The 25,159-nt window shown below is 37.3% G+C and overlaps 3 protein-coding genes across 3 annotated transcripts; all 3 read left to right on the forward strand.

Annotated features, from left to right (window-relative positions):
• Positions 1-752: 752 nt before the first annotated feature.
• Positions 753-4,151, forward strand: cpa2 (carboxypeptidase A2 (pancreatic)). Its single transcript, XM_084094163.1, has 11 exons — positions 753-998; positions 1,080-1,161; positions 1,266-1,400; positions 1,564-1,662; positions 1,772-1,873; positions 1,967-2,068; positions 2,311-2,430; positions 2,510-2,606; positions 2,694-2,893; positions 2,992-3,076; positions 3,905-4,151. Exons 1-11 carry the CDS (start codon positions 934-936, stop codon positions 4,090-4,092), a joined length of 1,275 nt encoding a protein of 424 aa, XP_083950289.1. The 5' UTR covers positions 753-933; the 3' UTR covers positions 4,093-4,151.
• A 374-nt stretch (positions 4,152-4,525) lies between these two features.
• Positions 4,526-8,049, forward strand: cpa4 (carboxypeptidase A4). Its single transcript, XM_084094164.1, has 11 exons — positions 4,526-4,684; positions 4,778-4,859; positions 4,947-5,081; positions 5,313-5,411; positions 5,493-5,594; positions 5,674-5,775; positions 5,863-5,973; positions 7,051-7,141; positions 7,217-7,416; positions 7,647-7,731; positions 7,814-8,049. Exons 1-11 carry the CDS (start codon positions 4,620-4,622, stop codon positions 7,999-8,001), a joined length of 1,260 nt encoding a protein of 419 aa, XP_083950290.1. The 5' UTR covers positions 4,526-4,619; the 3' UTR covers positions 8,002-8,049.
• Positions 8,050-8,583: 534 nt separating this feature from the next.
• smc1b (structural maintenance of chromosomes 1B) lies at positions 8,584-25,014 on the forward strand (the record flags this gene model as incomplete). Its single annotated transcript, XM_084095221.1, has 28 exons — positions 8,584-8,692; positions 10,291-10,476; positions 10,559-10,671; positions 10,793-10,996; positions 11,072-11,310; positions 14,262-14,520; positions 14,825-14,965; positions 15,983-16,065; positions 16,256-16,463; positions 16,962-17,147; positions 17,270-17,455; positions 17,567-17,713; positions 18,056-18,193; positions 18,295-18,411; positions 18,679-18,785; positions 18,906-19,047; positions 19,125-19,144; positions 19,184-19,360; positions 19,454-19,607; positions 19,713-19,808; positions 20,909-21,065; positions 21,327-21,481; positions 21,566-21,717; positions 21,832-21,901; positions 21,982-22,092; positions 23,909-23,951; positions 24,527-24,767; positions 24,886-25,014. 27 exons carry the CDS (start codon positions 8,584-8,586, stop codon positions 24,718-24,720), a joined length of 3,894 nt encoding a protein of 1,297 aa, XP_083951347.1. The 3' UTR covers positions 24,721-24,767; positions 24,886-25,014.
• Positions 25,015-25,159: the final 145 nt, after the last annotated feature.

A 25,159-nucleotide genomic window follows, 5' to 3' on the forward strand; every position in this document is an offset into this window, starting at 1 on the left:
GTTTGATATCATAGTAGGCCTACTTCTTTTCCTATAGACATAAAAATGGACATGACTTCTTAAAGGTTAATATAACATTTAATTGTCAATGTTATTATCAATCATATTTAATGTAGCAATCAAAATCCTACTGCAAATATAAACGTTTATTGACTTGGAATTTGTAGGCCTATTTGAACACCACTTTACAGATGCACATATAATTCCTCATTTTGAAACTCAACATGAGCAACTTTGACCCTCAAGACTCCGTGTATATCTTGCATTATACAGTGGATTTCATGTGAGTTGATTAGAGCTTCCAGTGCAGAAGGAAAGTACAGACAGTGCAGACATCCATAGGAATTACACAACAAAGATGAAATAATATATAATATAACAAATAATAATATAAAGAAAACATAATGCAATATAGTAAAGTAATAGAAATGTATAAAAATTAATATTTACAGATGTAAAATTTTGAGATGTTATGTACAAATGGACAGTTATAATAGGCAATAGTTGCGAGAGTTTGAACTGTTCAGACTGAATATAGCGTGAGGGGAAACTGTTCTGGTGCCTGTTCTGGTGCTAGTTGCTCAGTTCAAACAGAATGTGGGCTGGGTGTGTGGGGTCCAAAGTGGTTTTCTTAGCCCTTTTTCTCACTCTGGAGGTGTAAAGATCTTGGAGGTTGGGCGGGGGGGGAACCAATAATCTTCTTATTCATACTGACTGTGTGTTATAGTCTCCTGATGTCTGATTTGGCAGCTGAACCAAACCAGACAGTTATAGATTAGATGAGCATAGGACTCAATGACGGCGGAGTAGAACATTAGTAGAATATTAACTGGCATCAACACTGAAATTACTGAGAAATCAACATGTGTCTCTGAGTGTATAAGAGCAACAATCCATGAAAGAGACCTTCAGTAGAGATCATTCCCAGAGAACATGAGACTCTATCTAGCTGTCTTTGCGCTCCTGGCCGCAGTTCACTGCGAGGAGCTCTTTAATGGGTAAGTTCAGATACTTATTGCCATATGTCAGCCTCGTTTCTTGTTCAAAATGTCCTAATTATCTTTTTTTATTCTTGATAGAGACCAAGTTCTCAGAATCCAGGCAGAATCTGAAGACCACATTCAGGTTTTGAAGGAGCTGGAAAAGAACCTGGATTGGGAGGTATGGCATTCTTTACTGCTTAAATATGTCCTGCTGACATATTTTAGCGTCAACTGATCACATATGCAATATGACATGAAAATATATATTATGTGACCTTATAGCTGGATTTCTGGACCCATGGCTTCTCTACTGAACGGCCTGTTGACATCCGTGTGCCTTACACCAGTCTGAATGCCTTCAAAGACTTCCTCAGGGGAAACAACATCACTTTCACTGTCATGATCAACAATGTGCAGGTGAGTTATTTACAAAAATCTAAAGTAAAAAAAATGACAATTTCTAGAGGAAAATCAGTAATTGATTTCATTCATATAAATCCCAATAGTTAAGGAAGTCTTGTGATTTTTTTCTTTCTTTCAGTAAAGTATTTGTAATACACAAGTTTTAACTGTGTCTCAGGAAATTTTGGACAAGGAGAGAGCAGAGATGGTCATGAATGCAGAGATGAAATACAAGACCAAGGGCTTCAACTTTGCTGCTTATCACAACCTAGAGACTGTAAGTATGTGCTGACTTTAGCAAAAACTCATGCATAACCATATTTATATACATTATATCATGCATTTCAAACCTAAACAAAACATCTACAAGTTTTTATTCACTTCAGATTTACAGTTTTATGGACAGCCTTGTTGCAAGTCATCCCAACCTGATCTCTAAAGTGAAGATCGGCAGCACTTATGAGAACCGTCCTATGTATGCCTTGAAGGTGAACAGATTATGTCATCATAAACACATTTTACAGACTGATATTTATTTATGTATATTTATTTGATTTGTTATATATTTTCAATGTGTCCAGTTCAGCACTGGTGGAGAGAAAAGGCCTGCAGTCTGGATTGATGCTGGAATCCACGCCAGGGAGTGGGTTTCTCATGCCTCAGCAGTGTGGATTGCTGACAGGGTGAGTTCATAGCAGCATTTATATCATTATAAGCAAAATAAGCTTTGTTTAGTGTTTGAATGTTTGGTCAATGTGGTGACAAAAGAAGTACAGAGTGACAATTTACTATAATAGTCTAAAGGAACCATAAAATAGCTTAGAACTTGCAGATACAACCAAATCTGCTAGACAAAAAATAGTCTACATAATAAACCTATAAAATATTTTTTTTATATTCTGATCTGATCCTTCTGACTCTCTAGATTGCCATAGACTTTAAGGAAAACCGTGCCCCTGTCCCCAATATCCTTAGTAAAATGGATATTTTCCTGATGATTGTGGCCAATCCTGATGGATATGTTTTCTCCCACCTCACTGAACGTGTAAGCAGTCATTCATTGTTTGCGTAAAGCACATGTTTAGAAGCATTTCTAATGACATTACTAATTAACATTACCTCAGCCAATTCACCGTTTGTGGCGTAAGAACCGGTCTGTGACCTCTAACCCCAAGTGCCTTGGTGTTGACCTCAACAGAAACTGGGATGCTGAATTTAGTGGTATGTTCATACTGTCATTTTGGAATTTTATTGTTGAAACAGATTCAAATTACTTTGTCTTTTTAAATGTCTCTACGTTTTCTCCAGGTCCTGGAGCAAGCGATGACCCCTGCGGCGAAGACTATCGTGGTCCTTCTGCTCAATCCGAGATTGAAGTGAAAAACGTTGCGGACTTTATCACGAGCCACGGCAACTTCAAATCCTTCATGACCCTCCATGCTTACTCTCAGCTCTTAATGTATCCCTATGGCTTCAATGGCACAAATGCTCCTGACCAGCCTGAACTGGTTAAGAAATCTACATCCATAAAGCTCCTTGGTTTTCTTCTGAATCGTGTTTGTTTTACATGATCTCACAGTGACAAATTTGTATGTGTCTGTTCTAGCATGAAGTGGCCACGCAGGCAAACAAAGCCCTCAATTCTTGGCATGGCACCATTTATAAAGTTGGGAGTATCTTCCACACTATTGGTAAGTGGATTGTGGATACATTTTTAACCACTTACTAAGACATGGCATATGTTGTTACATTGCACAGTTTGATTACATTCGACTACATGAATTTTGACCATAGTTTTGTCATTGGTTTACGTTACAGTCAATATTTTTGATAGAAATTGCATTCAGGTACCATATTCGACAGGGTTCATGATCATCATAATTATGATTCATGATTCATTCATCTTTTTTTCACTCAAACACATTCAAACGCTATATCTACAGCCCGTTTTTTTTAATTTATGCAAAATTAAGCTCAATTGATAAAAAAAATTCTCCCACCCCTAAAATCTACAAGTATTTAGTGTTTTTAAGGTCTGTTATGGTAAAATTAGTATTTTTTATGAGACATATGAAATGAGAGATTAAAGGTATAGTCCACCCAAAAATTTAAATATATGTATTTATTTACTCACCTTCATGTCGTTACAAACCTGTATGCATATATCTTTCTTCACAACTCAAAAGTAATATTTTTATTAATGTTGGTATTCAAATGGTTTCAGTTCCCATTTACTTCTGTTGTATTTTTTTTTTGTCCATACAATTATTTTAAATGGGAACCAAAACTGATTGATCACCAACATTCTTCAAAATATCTTCTTTTGTGTTTTGCAGAAGAAAGAAATGCACACTGTTTTATAATGACACGAGGGTGTGTAAATAATGATAATTTTAATTTTTTGGTGGACTATCCCTTTAAGTGGTGTCTCAAGATGCATGTTAGAAAAGACTGGAGAGTTTGGAGAAAAAGCGGTATCAGTTATCAGAAATGACTTTAACCTGCATGTTTTATTTCAGAGCAAGCTAGCGGTGCAAGTGTTGACTGGGCTTACCAACGTGGCATCAAATATTCCTTTGCTTTTGAGTTGCGTGACACAGGCAAATACGGATTCCTCCTGCCTGCTGACCAGATCGTTTCCACTGCAAGGGAAACGTGGCTTGCTCTCAAATACATAATGCAATATGTTTCTGATCACCCTTATTGAGAAAAATGTACTAAAGCTTCAATAAAGGTCCCAGAGGATATATGCTGGGTATGAAATCCCTCAGCCTCCCATAATTCATTGTGTTTCCACCATACTCTCCAATTCTGAATCCAGATGAGAAGTTTTTCCACCTGGAGATGAAAAGGCCTACATTGAATATATTGTCACACATAAAATCTAGTGTATATTATACTTATTTTGTAAGGTCAAAATGAATGGTCAAAGCCAGAGCATGGTTGTGATACTTGCAATATTTTCTAAAACACGATGACATGAATTTAGCAATTCCAGCAACTATTTTTTTTCCCCTCAAAAGCACTCTTAAACAAACTTAAACTGTGAGATAACACCTTTTAAATTGTTTAATACGTAGAATCCCTGAGAAATATGCAGCAATGTTCACCTGGAAAAGACACACACTACACACTATCAGCACTGATATTACTGAGAACTCAACATCTGTCTCTGAGTGTATAAGAGCAGCAATCCATGAAAGAGACCTTCAGTAGAGATCATTCCCAGAGAACATGAGACTCTATCTAGCTGTCTTTGCGCTCCTGGCCGCAGTTCACTGCGAGGAGCTCTTTAATGGGTAAGTTCCGATACTTTCTCTTTTCCATTTACTTATTACCATATTACAGCGTTGTTTCTTATTCAAAATATAACCTAACTGTCTTTTTGATAGAGACCAAGTTCTTAGAATCCATGCAGAATCTGAAGACCACATTCAAGCTTTGAAGGAGCTGGAAGAGGACGTGGATTCAGGGGTATGACAGTTGTATAGCTGCTGACATACTTCAGTTTTCAATTAAACACCTAAAATATTGAGGAATATATATTTTGTGACCCTACAGCTGGATTTCTGGGCCCATGGCTTCTCTACTGAACGGCCTGTCGACATCCGTGTGCCTTACACCAGTCTGAATGCCGTCAAAGACTTCCTCTGGGAAAACGACATCCCTTTCACTGTCATGATCAACAATGTGCAGGTGCTAGCAATGAAACCAAATTAAAACCAAACTTTAAAATAGAGATCAAAAACGTGAATTGAAATGATCAATATGTGCAGATTGTTAACTATCACCTTAAGTTTTACAATGTAAACCTGTGTAGCTGGTTCGTTTTGTCCCAGAATGTGCACAGTTATGCTGTTTTGTGTTTTCAGCACAGATCATAACCGCAAATAAAACAGTAACATCCAATGTTTTACTCTGTTTTAGGAACTTTTGGACAGGGAAAAGGCAGAGATGGTTAATAATGAAGACATGGAACGCAAGACCAAGAGCTTCAACTTTGCTGCTTATCATGACCTGGAGACTGTAAGTACTACAAAAACATATGCATGACATAAGAACGATGTAATGCTTTTCAAATGTTTACATTTGAATTATTCACTTCAGATTTACGCTTTTATGGACACCCTTGTGGCAAGTCATCCTAACCTGATCTCTAAAGTGCATATCGGCAACTCCTATGAGAACCGTCCCATGTATGCCCTGAAGGTAGAGTCTGATAGTACAGATTATATGATTGTGAACTGAGATGTGTTAGGTTTTTCATCTTTTTATACACTGATTCCAGTTCAGCACGGGTGGTGTGAGTCGACCAGCGATCTGGGTTGATGCTGGAATCCATGCCAGAGAGTGGGTTACTCAGGCTTCTGCTGTGTGGATTGCCAACAAGGTGAGTGAAATGAAAAAATGATGTCTGTGTAACATAAAACTAATCATTTTAATTTTGTGTTCTAATCGTTTTGTGTTTTTTTCTTAGATTGCTTCAGACTATGGCGTTGATCCCTCTGTGACCTCTCTCCTTGGTCAAATGGATATCTACTTGATGATTGTGACCAACCCTGATGGATATGCTTTCACTCACTCCAATGTAAGTCACCTGTTGTTGAACTTACTTGCTGATGGTGCATTCGTTTAGCACTGATAACACTAAAATAGATGTCCTGAGCAATCAAACCTGTCAAAGCCCAAGACTCTGTAAACAGAAATAAAGAGTCAATCTTTAGCCAATCAAAAAACTAGCCAATTTAGAAAGGCTCTCTGCTTGTTAATCTTTTTGCAAGTGTAGTCTTTTCTGACATGTATTTAGAGGCCTATTAAACCTAAATAGTAATTTATATATATATATATATATATATATATATATATATATATATATATATAAATCCTGATAAAAAAAACACATAACAAAATGACTAAGAATTAAACTAAAAATAAAATGAACATAAAAAAACTCATAACCTTTTAAACCTAAATAATAATATATTTATATTTAAATTTATAAAAATGAAAGCTATATGTATTAGCTATATTAATAAAAACTATAACAGTATGCATATAAATGTTAAAATTTTGGAATATTTTTTTTTAATGCTTTTTAAATGAGTATCTTATGCTCACCAAGGCTCCATTTTTTTATTACAGTAAAGGTTTTTTTATTTTAATATATTTTGTTAAAATATAATTTATTCCTGTAAATCAAAGCTGAATTTTCAGCATAATTTCTCCAGTCTTCAGTGTCACATTATCCTTCTGAAATCATTCTAATATGCTGATTTGCTGCTCAAGAATCATGTCTCATTATTATCAATGATGAAAACAGTTGTGCTGCTTAATTATTTTTTGGTGGAAACCGTGATACATTTTATTCCAGGATTTTTGAATGAATAGAAAGTTCAAATGAACAGCATTTATTTGAAATAGAAATCTTCACATTATAAATGGCTTTACTGTCAAAAATCATTTAATGTAGGGTTCCAAAACATGAAGCAAATCTTCATCATATGTATTGTACAAGAAGATAATTACAGTTCAGATGTAGTTTTTGAAAAGTTTAATATGTTCTATGCAATAAGTTTAAGTTCTATTTAAACGTAGGCTTACAGCACCTTTAAAATATATATATTTTTAGAAGCATTACTAAAGACATTTGTGCCTGTACATTCAGAACCGTATGTGGCGTAAAACTCGTTCGGTGAACGCTGGCTCCTCCTGCCGTGGCACTGATCCCAATAGGAACTGGGATGCTGGTTTTGGTGGTATGTAGATAGTCATTCTCTTGTTGAAACAGTAGACCATGGTTTTCTCATATGACCATGGACATTTTCTCCCAGGTCCTGGAGCCAGCAAGGATCCCTGTTCCGACTCCTTCCACGGTCCCTCTGCTAACTCTGAGATCGAAGTGAAAAATGTCGTGGACCTCATCAAGGGCCACGCCAACTTCAAATCCTTCATCTCCATCCACTCTTACTCCCAACTCTTAATGTATCCCTACGGTTACACATGCACAGACATTCCTGACAAGTCCGAGCTCGTAAGCCAATTCATATCTTTATCAATATACTACAATACCACAACAGTTTTCTACTTTGGTTTGTCTTATATCTCATCAGATTTATTTATTTATCATTTTATATGACTTTTATTTTCTTCTGACTATTATTGTACTCAGTTTTTTAAGTTATGACCTGTGAAGCACTTTGAGCTGCATTTCATGATGGTGCTATACAAATGAAAACAATATATTGTTTTTATGTATTGTAGCATGCTGTAGGCACAGCTGCGATAAAAGAGCTCAGTTCCCTCTATAACACCAAATACCAAGTCGGAAGCATCTGCAAGATTATCTGTAAGTAGACTGTGTCCTCTGTTTGAATACCAAGATATGACTTCTGTTATCTGATTGGGAATACCGGCCTGTTAAATTTCAGACCCAGCAAGTGGTGGAAGCATCGATTGGACCTACAATATTGGCATCAAATATTCCTTTGCATTTGAGTTGCGTGACACTGGCTTCTACGGTTTCCTACTGCCTGCCAACCAGATCATTCCCACTGCAGAGGAGACGTGGCTTGGTCTCAAATACATTATGGGATACGTTCGTGATCACACTTATTGAGAGAAATGTGAAAATGTGTTGAAGCTTAAATAAAAGTCCTACACACCCTTTGCTGAAGTGGTTATTTTGAATAAGTATGTGGTTAAATGTTGATCACAACATATTTTGCCATTATATGGTGACAAAGTTTGCCCTGTCGCAGTATTATTATTATTTTGCCTTAATCACTTTATAATATTATTATTAAGTTGGGTTGTTGTTGTTATCAAAAACGTAATTTGCAGATTTATAAAACTGGCTGTTATTTTATTAGAATTCTATAACACCTTGGGAGTCGGGACAGATAAACAGGTCATAAATAGGCCTAAATACATACATTTCTTCGTGACTTTATTAAAAACTTTTATTTCAATTATATTATATATTAATTCTAATTAATTTAATTTCTGATATTTTACTTTATAGAAATTAGACAATTATTTTCGGAAGAATTAAATGTATCTAAAGTCTTTATTTGTCCTCGAGGAGATTTTAGAAACAGCAGATTCAGCATCATGACGCAGTTTTCCCGCCTTCCCCTTTTTTCCTGTCAGTAACTTTATTCGAGTAAACCAGGTTGCTTTTTTCATCTAGAACTGAAACATGGGTTTCTTAAAACAACTAGACGTTGAAAATTTCAAATCCTGGAGAGGAAAGCAAACTATTGGCCCATTTAAAAGGTTTAATTGCATAATTGGCACAAATGGATCAGGTGAGTTGGTAATTAAGCTAATTTGCGTGGCTAATCTTACAAAACCGTGACTGTATTTTGCTCGATAGCACGACGCTAATTAAATTATTAGTTATTTCGTCAAATAACGTGCTTTATTTAGATGCTTTGCGTGCTACACACGTTTTTAAAGAAATGTTATCAATAGATTAATTTAACGTTAGGCCTAACGTTATATGGTGTCGATATCTGTCAGCGTCATTTTGGCTTTTCAATGGAAAAGAGAGCGATGAAATATTAATGTCGCCAAAACATATCATTTTGTACTAAAAGCGTACCAGTTATCTAAGATATCACCAGTCTAAAGGACATACATATTTATAGTAACTTATTATAAAGCGTATTAGGTGGACAAAGTAACTTACACAACTTCCTTAGCAGCTACTTGAGTGAAAGTACAGATACTAACGTTACTGGTCAAATATTTCTCCGTTACAAGTAAAAGTTGTAAAGACCGATTTTTGCTTAAGTAAAAGTACAGAAGTACTTGTTTTTAAAAGTACTTAAGTATCAAAAGTAAAAAGTAAATGTCAATGCATTGTTTTATTATTGTTGTATGTAATACTTACTTTACCTTATGCCTCTGAATCTATGCTTGCGTACCTACCCTCATATCAATATCAGATTTATTTCTAGAACACAGTTCCAGTAGTGGGATTTAATGTGAGATTGAATAAGTGCACTCAATAATGTCCACAATGGTTTCTGACACCCAAATGGCTGTTCCCTCTAAGAGTGCCCTATTTAAAGTTTTTTGGCTTTTAGTATGAATATGTTTTACTGTTATCTATAAGCTAGTGTGCTCCAAAACAATGACAAAATTCGCATTTCGGAGACCAAACCCAACGATGAAAATGAAAATCAGGTTTATGTCAGAATCCAATGTCAGATTGACGTTGATCTCCAGCGTTGGACAGACGTTGTATTGTGGTTGAAAATTAAAATCGGGTTGACATCAGAAACCAACATCAGTCGGGTTCTGACATCAACCCGACTTTCATTTCCAACCAAAATGCAACCAACCCCTGCAACCAAAATCATCTCCTGACTGACGTTACAACTTTCTATTCAAGGACCTTGACAGAAATGTAGTGGAGTAAAAAGTACAATATTCGTCTTTCAAATGTAGTGAAGTTAAAGTAAAAAGTTTCCAGAAAAAATAATACTCAAGTAAAGTACAGATATTCAAAAAGTGTACTTAAGTATAGTACTCAAGTAAATGTACTTTGTTACTGTCCACCATATCATATAGTCTAGTGTAGTATAGTAAGAATATCATGTAAATACCATGGTACTATCTTTTCGTACCATCATTTTGCAATGTTACCACCAGTCTAAGGGACATGCATATTTATAGTATTTTATATCATATAGTCTAGTGTAGTATAGTAAGAATATCATGTAAATACCACAGGAACTTACTGTCTTCTCATACCATCATTTTACCATGTTACCACCACTTTACTGTGGTACATTTGAACTTCATGTAGATGTTTTGCATGCTAAAATGTTTAGGAGGCATCATCAGTATGGATTAGTGTTATTGAAACAATTTTGATTGTTGTTTTTCTCCTCTGTAGGCAAATCTAATGTCATGGATGCTCTTGGATTCGTGATGGGAGAGAGGGCGGTAAACCTCCGTGTGAAGCACACCAGAGATCTCATCCACGGTGCCCACATCGGCAAACCCGTGTCGACCTTCGCCAGTGTGACCATGATCTACTGTAGAGACAATGAGGAAATAACCTACAGTAGATGCATTTCAGGTGAGTGTGATTGAGCTCTGCTAGAAATTAATGGTAAAACCGAACTGAATCATTTTCTGATGGAAAGATTCACTTTTTACAGGGGAATCTTCTGAGTATCGTGTGAATGGTAAACAGATGACCTTGGCGAAGTACACTGGAGAGCTAGAGAAGATCGGCATTGTGGTTAAAGCGAAGAATTGTCTGGTGTATCAGGTGCTTCAGTGAGAAAATGGTCAACAAATGCTGTAGCATTTGGTTATCAGCATTTGATTTATTGTTATTAATAGTTTTTTTTTTTATTCTTACACTAATCATGGATTTATTTGTATATCAGGGTGCTGTGGAGTCAATTGCCATGATGAATGCTAAAGAGCGAACAAAGATGTTTGAACAAATCAGCAACTCTGGAGAGCTGAGAGCTGAATATGATGTCAAGCTAGCGGTCCTGCAGAAAGCCAAAGAGGACACCCAGTTCCATTTCAACCGGAAGAAAGCGGCTACAGCTGAGAAGAAACAAGTCTTCAAAGATAAGACTGAGGTAAGACCTGTCAGATGTCGAAATATTTTCCTATGATGCATCTCTTTGACAATGTATTTGTCTCGATCTTGTAAGGCGGAAAAATATCAGACACTAGTGGACGAACTCAGCGAAAGCAAACTCCAGCTGACCCTCTTTCATCTCTTCCACAATGAGAAAAACATAAACGCACAGTCAGAATCATTGAGGGACGCACAGGAGGCCGCAGCGCAGCAGAAGAAAAGCCTGGATGTCTGGGAACAAACTGTGAAGGCTCAGAAGAAAGAACATGGGCGCCTGAACCGAGAACTTCAGCAGTTGGACAAGGAGATCAGGCGAGTCACTGGCAATGCACTTTAACTGGAAATATCTTTGAATGTAGAGAGAGCAAAAGTAAATTATACTGCTAATCCTTGCATTAAACATTACTTTTACATAAAAAAACATTACTTTATAAATATATATATATATATATATAAGAAAGAACTGGATTTTGGGAAACATTAGACAAGATTCTAAAAGAGACCCTGGCTCCACATCACTTAGATACTGAATCAGAGCCACCAAAAAAGAAATTTGATCTCCTCTGGTTGGGCTCTGATACAGAGTCAGATGATGAAACATCACTGGAATCCAGCCCTCTTGCTAGATACAGAGCAGTGCCCAGCATAAGCCTTGAACAATGCCCTTTACAATGGCCGTGTGCACACAGCAAATGTCATGACAAGCTGGTGACTCAAATATCTTGCAACTCCTGCTTCAGCTGTGCCGTGTTAGAGACTATTTTCACTCGCAGGACTCATAATGCACAAGCAGAGGGCTGCTCTGGCCCCTGAGAATATTACTGTATGCCTTAGCATCTGGCTATGTTGACTAGAACAATAAGATGTCCTCACACGTCAGAATAAGTTGTGCTGTGTGGCAATCAAAGAAAATTAGTGAAATTGTTCAATCTGGTTGTTCACGTTGTTGGATATAGCAAATGATAAGTTTGAGATGAGAAAAATCTGTGCGGATTAGGCAGTCAGGCGCAGTTACTCCACCGACTGCGCTGTGCAAAAGCACGATGGGAAACGGCACAGCTTAATTCTCATTGGTTGAAACAACAGTGATATATTGTTCTCTTTTAAAATGTTTAATTTTAAAACTCTGGTATCATGTTTTTTTATGTGTAGAAATTGTGTGAATATTCCCAAAATCTGACAGTGCGATCTCGCTATGAGTTATGTGATTGTCATATTTCAAAAAAAAACTCTGATAAACATGTTTTTCGAATGGAATTATATAACAAGTACTTTGGGTGTCTTTATATTTCTATTCATATAAAAGCAACTGAAGACAGAACCTAAATTACATCCAGTTTATTAGCATGAGTGAATCCTGCGATATCTGCCTTTGATCTCGCAGGTGTCTGATCAAATATGAGAAGGGAAAACCGTCCGTCTTGCCTGCACTTTTTTCAGTCCTCCCCTCACTGCAGCCGCCTACTCTTGCCTACATTTCAGACGAGGCGCGGCACATCTAAAATGAGTCTAATAAACGTATTAAACAAGAAAAATGGTGTATACTTAATTTTATAAGGTGTGATTATAAAATTTTAATCTGTCAGCCCTATTATTTATATTTATATATATATGACAATTTACATATTGTTATAATTAGTATTCATCAAATCTATATACATTATTTATATATATATATATACTAACAAATATTTAAATAGTTTATTCAAATTAATATATAATATTATATTTAAAATATACATGTATGTAACAATTTACTTTATATAATATAATTCTTATAAATGCACACATAACATTTTGCCTATTAATCAAATAAATATATATACATTACGTGTGTATATATATATACACAAACAAATATTTAAATATTATATATTATTTAAAGTAAAATATACTTGTATAATACTTTAACTATTTAATGTAATTCTTTATATATATATATTAGGGGTGTAACGGTACACAAAAATCACGGTTCGGTACGTACCTCGGTTTTAAAGTCACGGTTCGGTTTATTTTCGGTACAGTAAGGGAAAGAAATGCAAACATTAAACTGCAGGTTGTTTATTACTATAAACTTTTTTTTTAACAATTTGTTTACACTTTTTTTAAACACTTTTTAATAAAATATATATAAAATAAAAAAAAGAATAAGAAATAAAATACTGCTGCAAAGTTCTCCACTTAATAAAATACTCTCAGTCTCAAACCAATATCACATAATAAATTTAATGAAAAATATAAATAAATAACTATGATTACAGTGCAGCATTACCAATCCCAGCTTGTAGGCCTGCTCATAATTAATATAATAATTAAACTTAGAATCACCTAATTAAATTAAACACCAGGGAAAAAAGGAACAGAAAATAGCCCTATATTAAAATAATATTAAACATATATATCAATGTATTATTCTTTTTCAATAATCAATCAACAATCAATTTAAGATTTTTTTTCCCATTTTTTTACTAATTATCAAAATAAAATATATTCCTACAAAGCTATTATTACCAGAGCATGTGATCAGAGCAGGTAATTTTACCATTGTTGCTAGCGTGACTATACCAGCTCAGCAAACAGAAGTCTACTACTAAGAAATTTCACCTTATTTGAGGGGACTTTGCTTTTCCAGTGCGTGATCGGTACATGATTGGAGTGTTTGGGCCGTTAACGACAGAGCAGAACGCGCAGCGCAAACACGGAGTCGAACATTGAGAAGAGAGCGCAGCGCGCAGACACACACACACACACACACACACACGGAACGGAGAGTGCGGCGGCGCACACGGAGGCGGAGCGGAAAAGCTTTTTTTCGCCCTGCAGTCGATTTCATTGGTTTAGGTTACAGTGACGACGGGTAAAACTAAAACCAGACGGGCTCTGGTAAAACTTTAGAATCAGCTGCAGGGCGGAATTTGCGCTGAACGCGAAGGCTTCCGCCACTTAATATGTTCGTGTGGAAACACGAAAATGTACCTATGTTCCGCACACAAAATATTGCATTCAGTCATTCGGTACACACGTGCACCGAACCGAAAGCCCTGTACCGAAACGGTCCGGTACGAATACACGTACCGTTACACCCCTAATATATATATATATATAATATTCATTAATTGTATATATGTGTGTGTGTGAGTGATGTTTTTAAATATTATGTTTTAGCATATCATTTTGTGTGAGAAAAACTAGAGTAATGGCTGCAAACATTTTTTAAATATTATTTTATTTATAAATCTCACTGCAGAATGTTGTTCTTCCAGATCTCAGGAGCAGATTCTTAATCAGCAGAGGCCTCAGTACATCAAAGCTAAAGTGAACACCTCCCACCACGAGCACAAAGTGGAGGAGGCGCGCAGATCGCTTCAGAAGAACCGGAGTCAGCAGGCCAAAAAGGAGCAGGAGCTTGAGGAGCTAAAGGGAGAGCTGACTGAGCTGGAGAAGGCCTGGACGGTCTCTGTGAGGCAGATGGAGGAGGAGGAGGCTCAAAGAGGAGACGGAGTGCAACTAGAGGAGGCCCAGGTTAAAATCAGTGTCTTGTGAACATTCCCTCTATAAGGACAACATAATTGCATTGGAAAATAATAAGCACTGAAATAAAGTAGAGGTGGACTTGATTTTATCCATTGCGGCTGTATTGAATATTTACACACAAAAAAAGTGATATTGGTTAATATTTTTTCTCGCTGACGGCATTCGTTATATATGTAGAATAGAAGCTGTTTCAATTTGATATTTTAGGGTCATAAATAGGGCCAATTTTGTTTATATGTTGACTGTAAAACATTAAGATATATTATGTTACACACTGTTTGACTTTGTACAGATGGAGCGGTATAAGGAACTCAAAGAGCTGGCCAGGAAAAAGGGAGCGATTTTAAACCAAAGCGCAGAGAAGCTGCACTGGGAGATAAAAGCAGACCGTGAGAAGCTGCAGTTTGACCTGAGGAGGAAAAGTGAGATACAGGTAGGCTTCTGTCCTTATGTTAGTGTCTTTTTGCGATATTGTGATGTACAGTAACTCTGTAATTTGTTTATTTGTTCTTATTTTATTATCAACTGTTTACTTGTCTTTAATATTTGAACTAGGGCTGGAACAAACGATTATTTTTTCCCTCACAGTTAATCTATTGATTCTGAATAATTGATTAAACCTTTGATTAATTTACCGATAAATAATAACCAATCATTTACAAATAAATTATATCCGTAACTAATCTATGTATGAACTTTTACCTAATGATTTTTTGGCGATTTACAGCAGCAACTGCTTACAAGTATGAATCCTGTAATGTTTTGTTCATTCAGGAGATTAATGTTATGTTCATTCAGCTATATGATCAAAGAGTTGAAGTCACAATAGTATTATAACTAACCATGCACATTTGTATTAAGCACAAAATATGAGGCTGACAACAGTATTCTATTGCTGTGTAAAATTTCACTGTAATAGTCCAAATACTTACACTGCCGTCTCGTCTTTTTGAGGTAAGAGCCCCGGGATGTTTTCTTTCTTTTCAGATGCCCCTGCATAAAAGTTGTGCTGCTGTGGTTTGCCATTTCAGTTTTACAGGGTGTACAGAGCAGGGTGTTTAGATTGGGCTGGATATTTTTGTAATAACACCTGATTTTCAGCATGCCCGAGAGCCGCCATCATTGGGGAACACAAATAGCGTGACGAATTGACACATTCCATGTAAATACACTAATTTACGATGCGTCGTTCAAGCACTAATTTGAACTTCATATTAGTTAGGCTAGTAGTTTTAACTGTGGTTATCGAAATTGGAATCAAGAATTGTTAAATTTCACTTGTTTCTAAAATGTTGGTGTTCATAACCGTATTAGAATATAAGGCTACTGGGTTCAAAAACAGTGAAAAAAATGTGGTGGGGCCAGTAAAAAGTAAAAATGTGGGCTAGTAGAAAAAATCCTTAGTACTGAGCCCTGCGATTTATTTCATGATATAAATGTTTGTTTGCAGGCAAACATTAAACACTCTCAAACTCGGATGGAAGATTTCAGCAGAAGGGCAGAGAAGCTGGAGGAGTATGCCAACACTACTATGTATGACACCCTTAAATACCTCTGCACTAATAAGAATCAACATTATAGAGCTTTTAGGGATGTGATTTAAGATTTGTTTTGTGTTATTGTATTAATTTACAAAAATATTACTGTAACTGAATTGTATTTTCTTTTTTAGTAACATTATTCAGTTGAACTGTCAGTCACATCTTGCTCATTTTTTCTGAAGGAAAGCTCTGGAGGAGCAGTGTCAGCAGGAGGAGCAGCTGGCAGAGGAGCTGTCGAGAGGCTCCATACGATTGGAGGAGGTGAACGAGGAGCTCGCGCAGGTGCTGACCAAACTGCAGAACGCCCGGCTGGACGGCCAAGAGAATCGACGACAGCAGAAACGAGACGAAGTCCTTGAAAGCCTCAGGAGACTCTACCCTGATACAGTGGTACTGTAACAATCAGCTTACACAGCCCCCTAATGCCAGTCAAGCAGATTAGACCTTATGTTTTTTGTCATCTGTTAGATTGAAGCATTGCAAGAAATTATGGAAAGTAATGTCATTTTAAATATTTTCGTTTTTGACAGTAACGTCAATACTGTCAGTAGGGGGGTGGTTTCCACAAAAATAATAAGCAGGAACTGTTTTCCATATTGATAATAATTAATGATTCTTGAGCAGCAAATCAGCATATTAGAATGATTTCTGAAGGATCATGTGACACTGAAGACTGGAGTAATTAAGTTGAAAATTCAGCTTTGCATCACAGGAATAAATACAAATTCTAAATGTATAAAAAAGTAATATAATGTAATATAATGAAATATTTGTATAATTGAAATTAACTGATTTTACTGTATTTGAGATTAATTAAATGCAGCCTTGGTGAGCATAAGAGACTTCTTTCAAATTAGAAACTTCTGTTGGTTTCTTAACTCATTTCAGTATGGCCGTCTGGTGGACTTGTGCCAGCCCATCCACAAGAAATACCTGCTCGCCGTCACCAAGCTGTTTGGCAAGAACATGAACGCTATTATTGTGACGTCTGCCAAAGTGGCTCATGACTGCATCCGATTTCTGAAAGAGGAAAGAGCCGAACCAGAGACATTTCTTCCTATTGACTATATAGATGTGAGTGACTCATCAGTGAAACCCCTTCATAATTAATTACTTTGCTTTATTTTTTATTTACTTAAACAGCTTTTCCTATGGTTGGATTTGCAAAGAGTGATCTTTAACTGTATATGCATCAGGTATACCCTCTGAACGAGCGTCTGAGGGAAGTGCAGGGAGCCAAGATGGTGGTGGATGTGGTTCAGTGCGCTCAAAACGCCCCTCAGCTTAAGAGGGTGATTCAGTTTGTGTGCGGAAACTCCCTGGTCTGCGATTCTCCGAAAGATGCCCGCCGCGTTGCCTTCGATGGCCCTGAGCGCCTTCAGGTGAGTACATACACCTGTATGACACAAAGATTACATCATTATTTCAGGCCGATTACATTTACAGTTATACTAAACATCTATGACTTGTTACATGTAAAATGTCTTGTTTAGACGGTGGCTCTTGACGGCACCTTGTTTCGCAAGTCTGGGGTGATCTCCGGAGGCTCCTTGGACCTGAGCAAGAAAGCTCGACGCTGGGATGAGAAGGATATGAATAAACTGAAGGAGGAGAAGGATAAGCTGTCATCTGAGATGCGTGTACGTGTCCCAGATTGCTAATAGACAATATAGATACCTGTGCGATGGCAGACATGCAATAAAAACTGAAAATCATGTCGAAAGTCCAAAATCCTGCTATATATTAAACATTAAGTACATGTTGACTAGTTGTGGTTTTGTTTCTTCATGCAATGAAGTCATAGACTACTAGTCAGCATGTATTTAATGTTTAATATATAGCAGGATTTTGGACCAATGAGATTTCAGTGTGGGTGTGGCTACTTAGATTAAATATTCTTATTTGTATGGAAGAGATTAATTTTCTCTTGATCATGTCATACAGTGTTATATTGCAGGCCTATATTGTTGATGTATGTGCAGGCCCTGATGAAGCTGAAGCGTAAGGAAGTGGATTTGAAGCAGATCAGGGCTCAGTCTCAGGGAAACCAGACTCGCCTCAAATACTCCAACACAGAACTGGACTCCATACGCAAGAAGAGCATCCCAGCTTGTCAGGCTGCAAGTCACACTCTATCTTCTTTCTTTCCCCTCCTCCATTGTTGCATGACATTTAAACATCTCTAATACTCTTATGAAATCTTTGTGTGTGTGAACTTTAGGAGATTTCCAAACTCAGGAGTGAGCTCTCCAACCTCGAGGCCCAGTTTGAGATACAGACTGAGAATGTAGAACTAAAGGATAATGAGATGACGGCCGTCAGAGACAAAATTCACCAGGTCAGTTGATTTAAGTGTAACATGATCTCTTGCGGTTTTCCGTGGTCATGGAAAACTAGGAAATATCAAGGAATTTAAAGTTGTTCAATATCAGTTTTTTTTGTTATTCATGCCAATAATGACAGCAAGGTGACACAAATGTACACTAAACTGCTGAAATTATAGTTTTAAAGTATTTAGTCAAAAACATTCTTCAAAAAAAAAAGTATTGGTCAATATCATTCCTCCATGCTAAGCTCTCTTGTGGGTTGATTTTGCTCATCTTAGATGGAGGACGTGGTGTTTGCAGACTTCTGCGTAGAGATCGGTGTGGCTAACATCCGTGAGTATGAGCAGGATTATCTGCGACTGCAGCAGGAGCTTGAGAAGAAGCGGTAAGACCTGCACAAACATATCCTAGCCATGTTATCACTGGCATCACAGTGCATTTGTACATTATGACATGAAATATTATGTGAACTAAATCTGGCTAATTAAATCTCCTGATTGTCCAGCCTTCAGTTTGAGTCCCAGCATACGCTGCTAAGTATCCAGCTGGAGTATGAGCAGGCTCAGTTGAAGAAACTCGTCAAACAGATGAAGAAAATAGAAGAGACCATCGAAAAAGAGGAGAACATCGTTATTAGCTTGAAAGAGGCAAACTCACTCCACTTTTAAGACACAACATTTGACATTTGACATTTTGACATTTATCTTTTTTTTACTCTGTTTAGTGTCATGTTGAGCTGGATATGTAAAAAGGTTCTGACATGTTTGGTTTTTATATTTGAAGTACTGCTGTCTGTTCCCCACGTCTCCACCAGGTGGAGGACAGACTTTTGATAGCTGTGGAGCAGACACAATCAAATCTCCTAGAACTGAACAACCAGCTGTCAGAAAAGACAACTTTAGTTAACAATGCCAAGATAGAGCTTGACAAGACTCTTAAAGGCTCCCAGGAGAGAAACAAGTGGGTATCTGAGCATGATAATGGTTGATCTGAGAAAAAAGATGCTAATAGTTGATGTTATTTATTTGATTTATTTCTCCTGTTTGTCTGCAGGGTGCTGATGAAGCTTCAGAAGGAAACAATCTGCGCTGAGGCAGCCCTAGAACAGCTGAGACTGAGCAGACACAACCTGCTGCTGGGCTGTAAGATAGACAACCTACCGTTGACACTGATTTCAGGAGATCTGGATGACATCAGTGACATACAGGTGCAAACAGAGGGTCAGATCTACTCAAAATAAGGCAGCACAGATTATATTCCCTTTTGTGTTTTTCTTATTCTGCTTGTTAAGTGTCCTCTAACTTTATTGCAGCTGGACTCAGAGTCTCAGAGCATCAGCACGTTGGATATTTATGAAAGAGAAGCGCAATTGATGTTTGACTATTCAACACTGGACAGGAGCCTTAAGGTGAAAACATTACATTAAAGCAGTCTCACTCAGAGCAGTCATTCTCATGCTGTAGATAGGGTTGTCGCGATAACCGTAATATTGTAGCACCGCGCTATTGACAAGCCAACCGCAGAGGAATGCAAGTAACTGCAATATTCACATTTTCTTTTTTCATAAGGCTATACCCTTCTTGTTTTGAATTTCATGCCTATGTATTTAATGTTAAATAAGTTAATGATAACAAAACTGTGTTTATCATGGTGATTTGTACAGAGGCTTCGTGGATTTGCACTTAACAAGCCTAAATAGACAGTGAATGAGAGAGATCAACTGAGCGCATGCGATTACCTGCGTCTGTCTTTGAGGCCAAGTCATATATTCGTTAAAAGGTTGCAGAGGCCAAGGAAAGCGAAATATTTGTCGTATCATCCTTTTAACGTTTAAGGGTGTATTTACCATGAATGGCGGCAGCGCTGGTCAATGCATTGAATCAATGCCATTGGTCTAATTGGATTGGATTAAGTGAAGCTTCAGCGTTACCCATGCGACGCATTGCTGGTCAGCTGAGCCTTGAAAAGTGGCGCTCAGTTAAAATAATTAACACCTTGTTTCATTACATCTATCTTTTAATGAATCAGCGTTTTTGAACGTGTTTGTTGAATGAACAGTTTAATGACTCATTCAAAGACAGTCCCTTGCCTTCACTTAGTGGTGTAACAATGTAACTGCGTGCTGAATGACAGCCTGTCTACGCGCAGAGACGAAGACGATGATACTGGTGAAATATCAGCAGAAAGCCTCTTGTCCAACAAGCTTATTGTCAGGTTTTTGTTCTGTTATGTTGATCCTTATTTTGACATTCTCTTCCGTTTACTTCACTTCCTGTTTAAACACTGTTTAGTTTCGGTCACATTGGTTACTGAATGTGTCCTTGTTTTTGTGCATGCTGACGACGCATCGTAACACATTTATATAGCAACAAATAAATCAAAATAAATAAATGGCGATAATATCGCATATCGCGCTATTGAGCCACTCAAAATTACCACAATGGATATTCCTTCACCGCGACAGCCCTAGTTGTAGAAGTGATTTTGATTTATTGTGTGTGTGTGTAGGCCCTCACTGATGAGAGTGAATTGGAGGCTCAGTTGGAGAAGCTCAAAGAGAGCATCTCTTCTGTGGAGTCCATGATCATGATGTCCAGAGCTCCCAACCTGAAAGCTCTAGAAAAGATCAGAGAGGTTAAGGACAGCTACCGGGAAGTCATGGATGGTACGAGACAAATATGTATACATTTCATGGTGGGGATTGGGACTACTCCTGAAATAGCCCCTCTATTAAACTTTCTACATTTTTAAATTTTTAGTTGCCTAGGTAGTCTGTCTATTAGCTTTGAGATTATCTATGGTTAGTTTTAGTTTGTTATAATAACCCTTTTGGGGTTTAAATTTATTGTCATAACACATCCATCAATCACATAAAACATTGATCATGTTTGTGTGTTTTTACCTCTCCATATTTAAAAACCCTCAGCTTTTGAGACTAGCACACAAACTACTAAGAAATGCGGTCTGGAGTTTGAGCAAGTGAAGACCAAACGCTTCCAACTCTTTAGTCAGTGCTTTGAACATGTGTCTATCGTCATCGACCAGATCTACAAGAAGCTCTGCAGAAACACCAGCGCTCAGGTCCATGCTTGACTCACTTCTTCAATGACTTGTTCATTCATTTTTATTTTTGTATGAAACGTTGTTTTTACGCACGTCCTTTAGGCCATTCTCAGCGCTGAGAACGCATATGAGCCTTACCTGGACGGCATCAACTATAACTGTGTGGCTCCTGGGAAACGATTCATGGCCATGGACAACCTGTCAGGAGGAGAGAAGGCCATCGCTGCTCTCGCTTTGGTCTTTGCCATTCACAGGTGAAAAACAGCATAAGCACATAAACAAACTTCTTGTAAAGTAATATCTGACTAAAAATACAGATGTTTTTGATATGAGAGAAAACGGTAAAGATCATTGTTGTTTAATCTTAGCTTTCGTCCTGCCCCGTTCTTTGTGCTGGATGAAGTGGATGCTGCCCTGGACAACACAAACATTGGCAAGGTAAGACCAGCCTCAATGTCTAAAAAACATGCTTTGATATTCTTTATCTGCCATGATAGAAAGACATCGTTTCCTTTCAGGTTACAGGATTTTTCCGGATGATGTCCAGAGAAAGCTGCCAGATCATTGTGATCTCCCTGAAGGAAGAGTTCTACTCGCGGGCAGACGCTCTTCTTGGAGTCTATTCTTCGGTATACACACATCCACACTGTATCACATCAATCTCATCACTCATGGTCCGTTTAGAGTCCCCATGTCTTTTTTTTCTTCTTTTTTTCTTTTTTCTTTTTTCTTTTCAGTTTAATGCATAACACTGAACGCATAAGCATTGCATATTTTTTACGCCGCCCATGTTATCAGATTAGAGCATTCGCACTGCACGCAGAGGCGGTGCGGCAGCGTTGGAGCAGAGCAGAAACGGCAGTGCTGCCATCGTTTCAGCGCCAAGTCTATTTTTGCTGTGCCTCTTGCGCTGAATTTAAGCCACAGTGCATTGTTCTTGTTCAAAATAGCATGAAAAATAACACATTTCACCATAAAATCATACAAGTGAGGTGTTTCACAATCACCATATGACATTCAGCGCTGTGAAAAAAAATAAGTACAAGAAAACACATCATTGTCTGAAGTTTTTGCCCAAACTTCAAAGGCTTGTTTAATGGATTAAAACTAGAGGCATATCTTAACTCTAAAATTACTTTTATCATGTAACATAACCATGATGCATTTTTTTAAGAATCAATGAATTGAAAGTTCAAAGGAACAGCATTTATTTGAAACAAATCTTTTGATACATTATAAATGTCTTTACATAATCTTTAAAAAAAGAAAAAATAATTAACTCCATTTTCAAAGTAACCACCTTTTTCTTACAATATAGCTCAATATATGCAGGTAATGCACCAACATATGATAATATTTGGAAATAATGTTTTGTTGTAATATTTGAAAAATATTGTTTACAGGGGGTGTATCCAAATGTTTGTTCTCAAAAAGTAGACAAACCATTCATTATCTTCCTTTTTAGCAGGAAGTACATCAACACAGAAATTAAACTTGTTTATTTAACTTTTTTTTTTTAAAGCCACACCGCGGAACTTTTGCGGGCGCTAGGGGCACTAGACCTGTAACTTTCACGTCTAGCGCCCCTAGAGGCCACAAGCGCCGCAGCACTGTCGCAAAAGTCTGCTCCATGAGTATATCAGAGCCTATGGTCACGTGATGGCCGTAAAGCGATACGTTCTCCAGGTCACATGACCTGGCCAACGACGGTCCGTCTTCTCCAAACTTACATAGGCGGTATTTCAAGAGGGCAGCCCCGCTCGGAGCATTAATAGTGTCAAACGCTGTATATTGGCCTGAGGAATCATTTAAAATAACTCGTATGCGTCAACTCTTTAGGTCACAAAGTCCGTGGTGTGGCTTTAAAAGAGTCTTTTCAAATTCTGGATGCTTTTTGATTCATGCCAGTTGTATCCGACTTCTCTCATTTATCATGCACCCCTTTTTTTTGCTTGTCACAGTTTGATGAATGCATGTTCAGCCGTCTTCTCACCCTGGACCTCACCCCATACCCACTGAACGACGAGAACGGCACAGAAAGAGAGATGGACAAATGATTTAAATGGGTTTACGGCAGATAATGCCAGAACTGTTCTACTTGAATGTTATACTGTGAAAGTTAGAAAAGTAGTTACATTTTAAAGTGTTTCATGTTAAGGCTGTTTTTCATGTGTTTGCTTTTGTTCAATATGTAAAGTAATTTTAATACAGTTTTATTGTTTGCGTTTGTGAAGAGGTTTGTTTGAATTTCTTCATTAGTGGTTGTGTAAACTGTACACTTTGACCTGCCGCTCTGTCACTAGGGTGGAGTTTCAGCAAATCCTCAGCCTCTGTTATTCCATTCTCTCTTACTCTCTGCTTCTCTCCTCGTTTCCTCAAATGTAAAGCTTTGCTTTCTTTAGCAACTCAAATGGCTTCTTACACAGTGGTCATTGTCCCTCTCAGGAACAGTCTTACCAGTCTGGATGCAGTGCAGTTCTTCCTCTGGGTTAGTTTGCTTTCTCATCTATGTTTGTTATAATTTGTAATGCTATCGGGGGTTTTCTAGGAATGCTTTTAGTAAACAAGTTGAAGTAATTCAAATATAATTGAAGTGACCATATTGTTGGATAAACTAAGCATTCACACCTGTTTGGAAAAGGTAAAAAGCACAATTCAGTCAAGTAATGTATGTATTGCTGTTAATTCAGGTTTAACTGTATATTTTAGGTTGGTTATCTGTTATCTTAAAACTGTAAAATGAAAGTTGCATCAGTATTTCTTTAAAACTAATAGTTTCTCAAACACAGACGTCAGCTATCACAGTTCATCACGACATTCCCGTCCAGCTCCAATGGGAATACTCATAGTTCACAGCTACTTAACACACACATTGTGGTCTATTTTAATTTTGTTTACTTTGCACAATGCAATTGTGAAAACCTGTTTGTTAGTTATTTTTGAGGCAGCTGTATGTAAACAAACGCTAATACAGTCACAGATTATCATGCAAAAATGTAAAAACGCTCAATTATGTAGCATTTAAAAAAAAGAGATCGCATGAGCATATTTTTATATTTGCAGGTGAAAAAACTGAAGGACTTGGAGAGGGAAAAGGACCTTATGTGGATGGGACTACATGCTTTAGAGCAGGTTCGAGAGAGGTTATACTTGAAGTTGGAAGACAAAAAAGAGATTCAGGAGTTCCCAGACACCCCCACCCTGTTGTTGGCTCAGATCCACAGAGTGAACAGGGCATTGAGGAATCTATTGTGTGACTCCAGGAATCCCACCAATCCTGCTCAAGGCAGGCCTTCGATGGAAGGTTATGTTCTTAAACAGTAATGCATGTCAAATCACTGTAAAATTTCTTGTTCTATCTTTGTAACTTTTTTGTCAACTATTGAAGTCAATGTATTGAAAGCCGTTTACCTTTTTATCAGGTACTGAAGGACATCTGCCCTCTCCTGCCTGTTCAGAAGAAAGTGCTTGTTTTTGATCAACTGTTTATTCTGATGTCCTGTACTGGATTTTGTGCTTTCAGAATATATTCTTCTTTGAGTGGCTTGAAATTGTTTTATGTGCAATAATGGAAGTTTACCAATATTTGATGTTGACAAAATGTGCAGTATACAACTAGAGCACACTGTGGATTTCATGATCCTGTGGATTTAATAATCCATGTGTAATGTAAAAGTGATGTAATGTCAGTTATGT

The sequence above is a fragment of the Abramis brama genome (genome assembly GCF_963993115.1).
Source record: "Abramis brama genome assembly, chromosome: 20".
Classification (NCBI taxonomy): Eukaryota; Metazoa; Chordata; class Actinopteri; order Cypriniformes; family Leuciscidae; genus Abramis; species Abramis brama.

Excerpts from the sequence above, each read along its gene's own strand:
- cpa4 (XM_084094164.1), top strand. The coding sequence starts at position 4,620 with ATGAGACTCTATCTAGCTGTCTTTGCGCTCCTGGCCGCAGTTCACTGC. Across the intron at positions 5,974-7,050 it reads ATGCTTTCACTCACTCCAAT|AACCGTATGTGGCGTAAAAC; the intron begins GTAAGTCACCTG and ends CTGTACATTCAG. Across the intron at positions 7,417-7,646 it reads TTCCTGACAAGTCCGAGCTC|CATGCTGTAGGCACAGCTGC; the intron begins GTAAGCCAATTC and ends TATGTATTGTAG.
- cpa2 (XM_084094163.1), top strand. The coding sequence starts at position 934 with ATGAGACTCTATCTAGCTGTCTTTGCGCTCCTGGCCGCAGTTCACTGC. Across the intron at positions 2,431-2,509 it reads TCTCCCACCTCACTGAACGT|CCAATTCACCGTTTGTGGCG; the intron begins GTAAGCAGTCAT and ends ACATTACCTCAG. Across the intron at positions 3,077-3,904 it reads GAGTATCTTCCACACTATTG|AGCAAGCTAGCGGTGCAAGT; the intron begins GTAAGTGGATTG and ends GTTTTATTTCAG.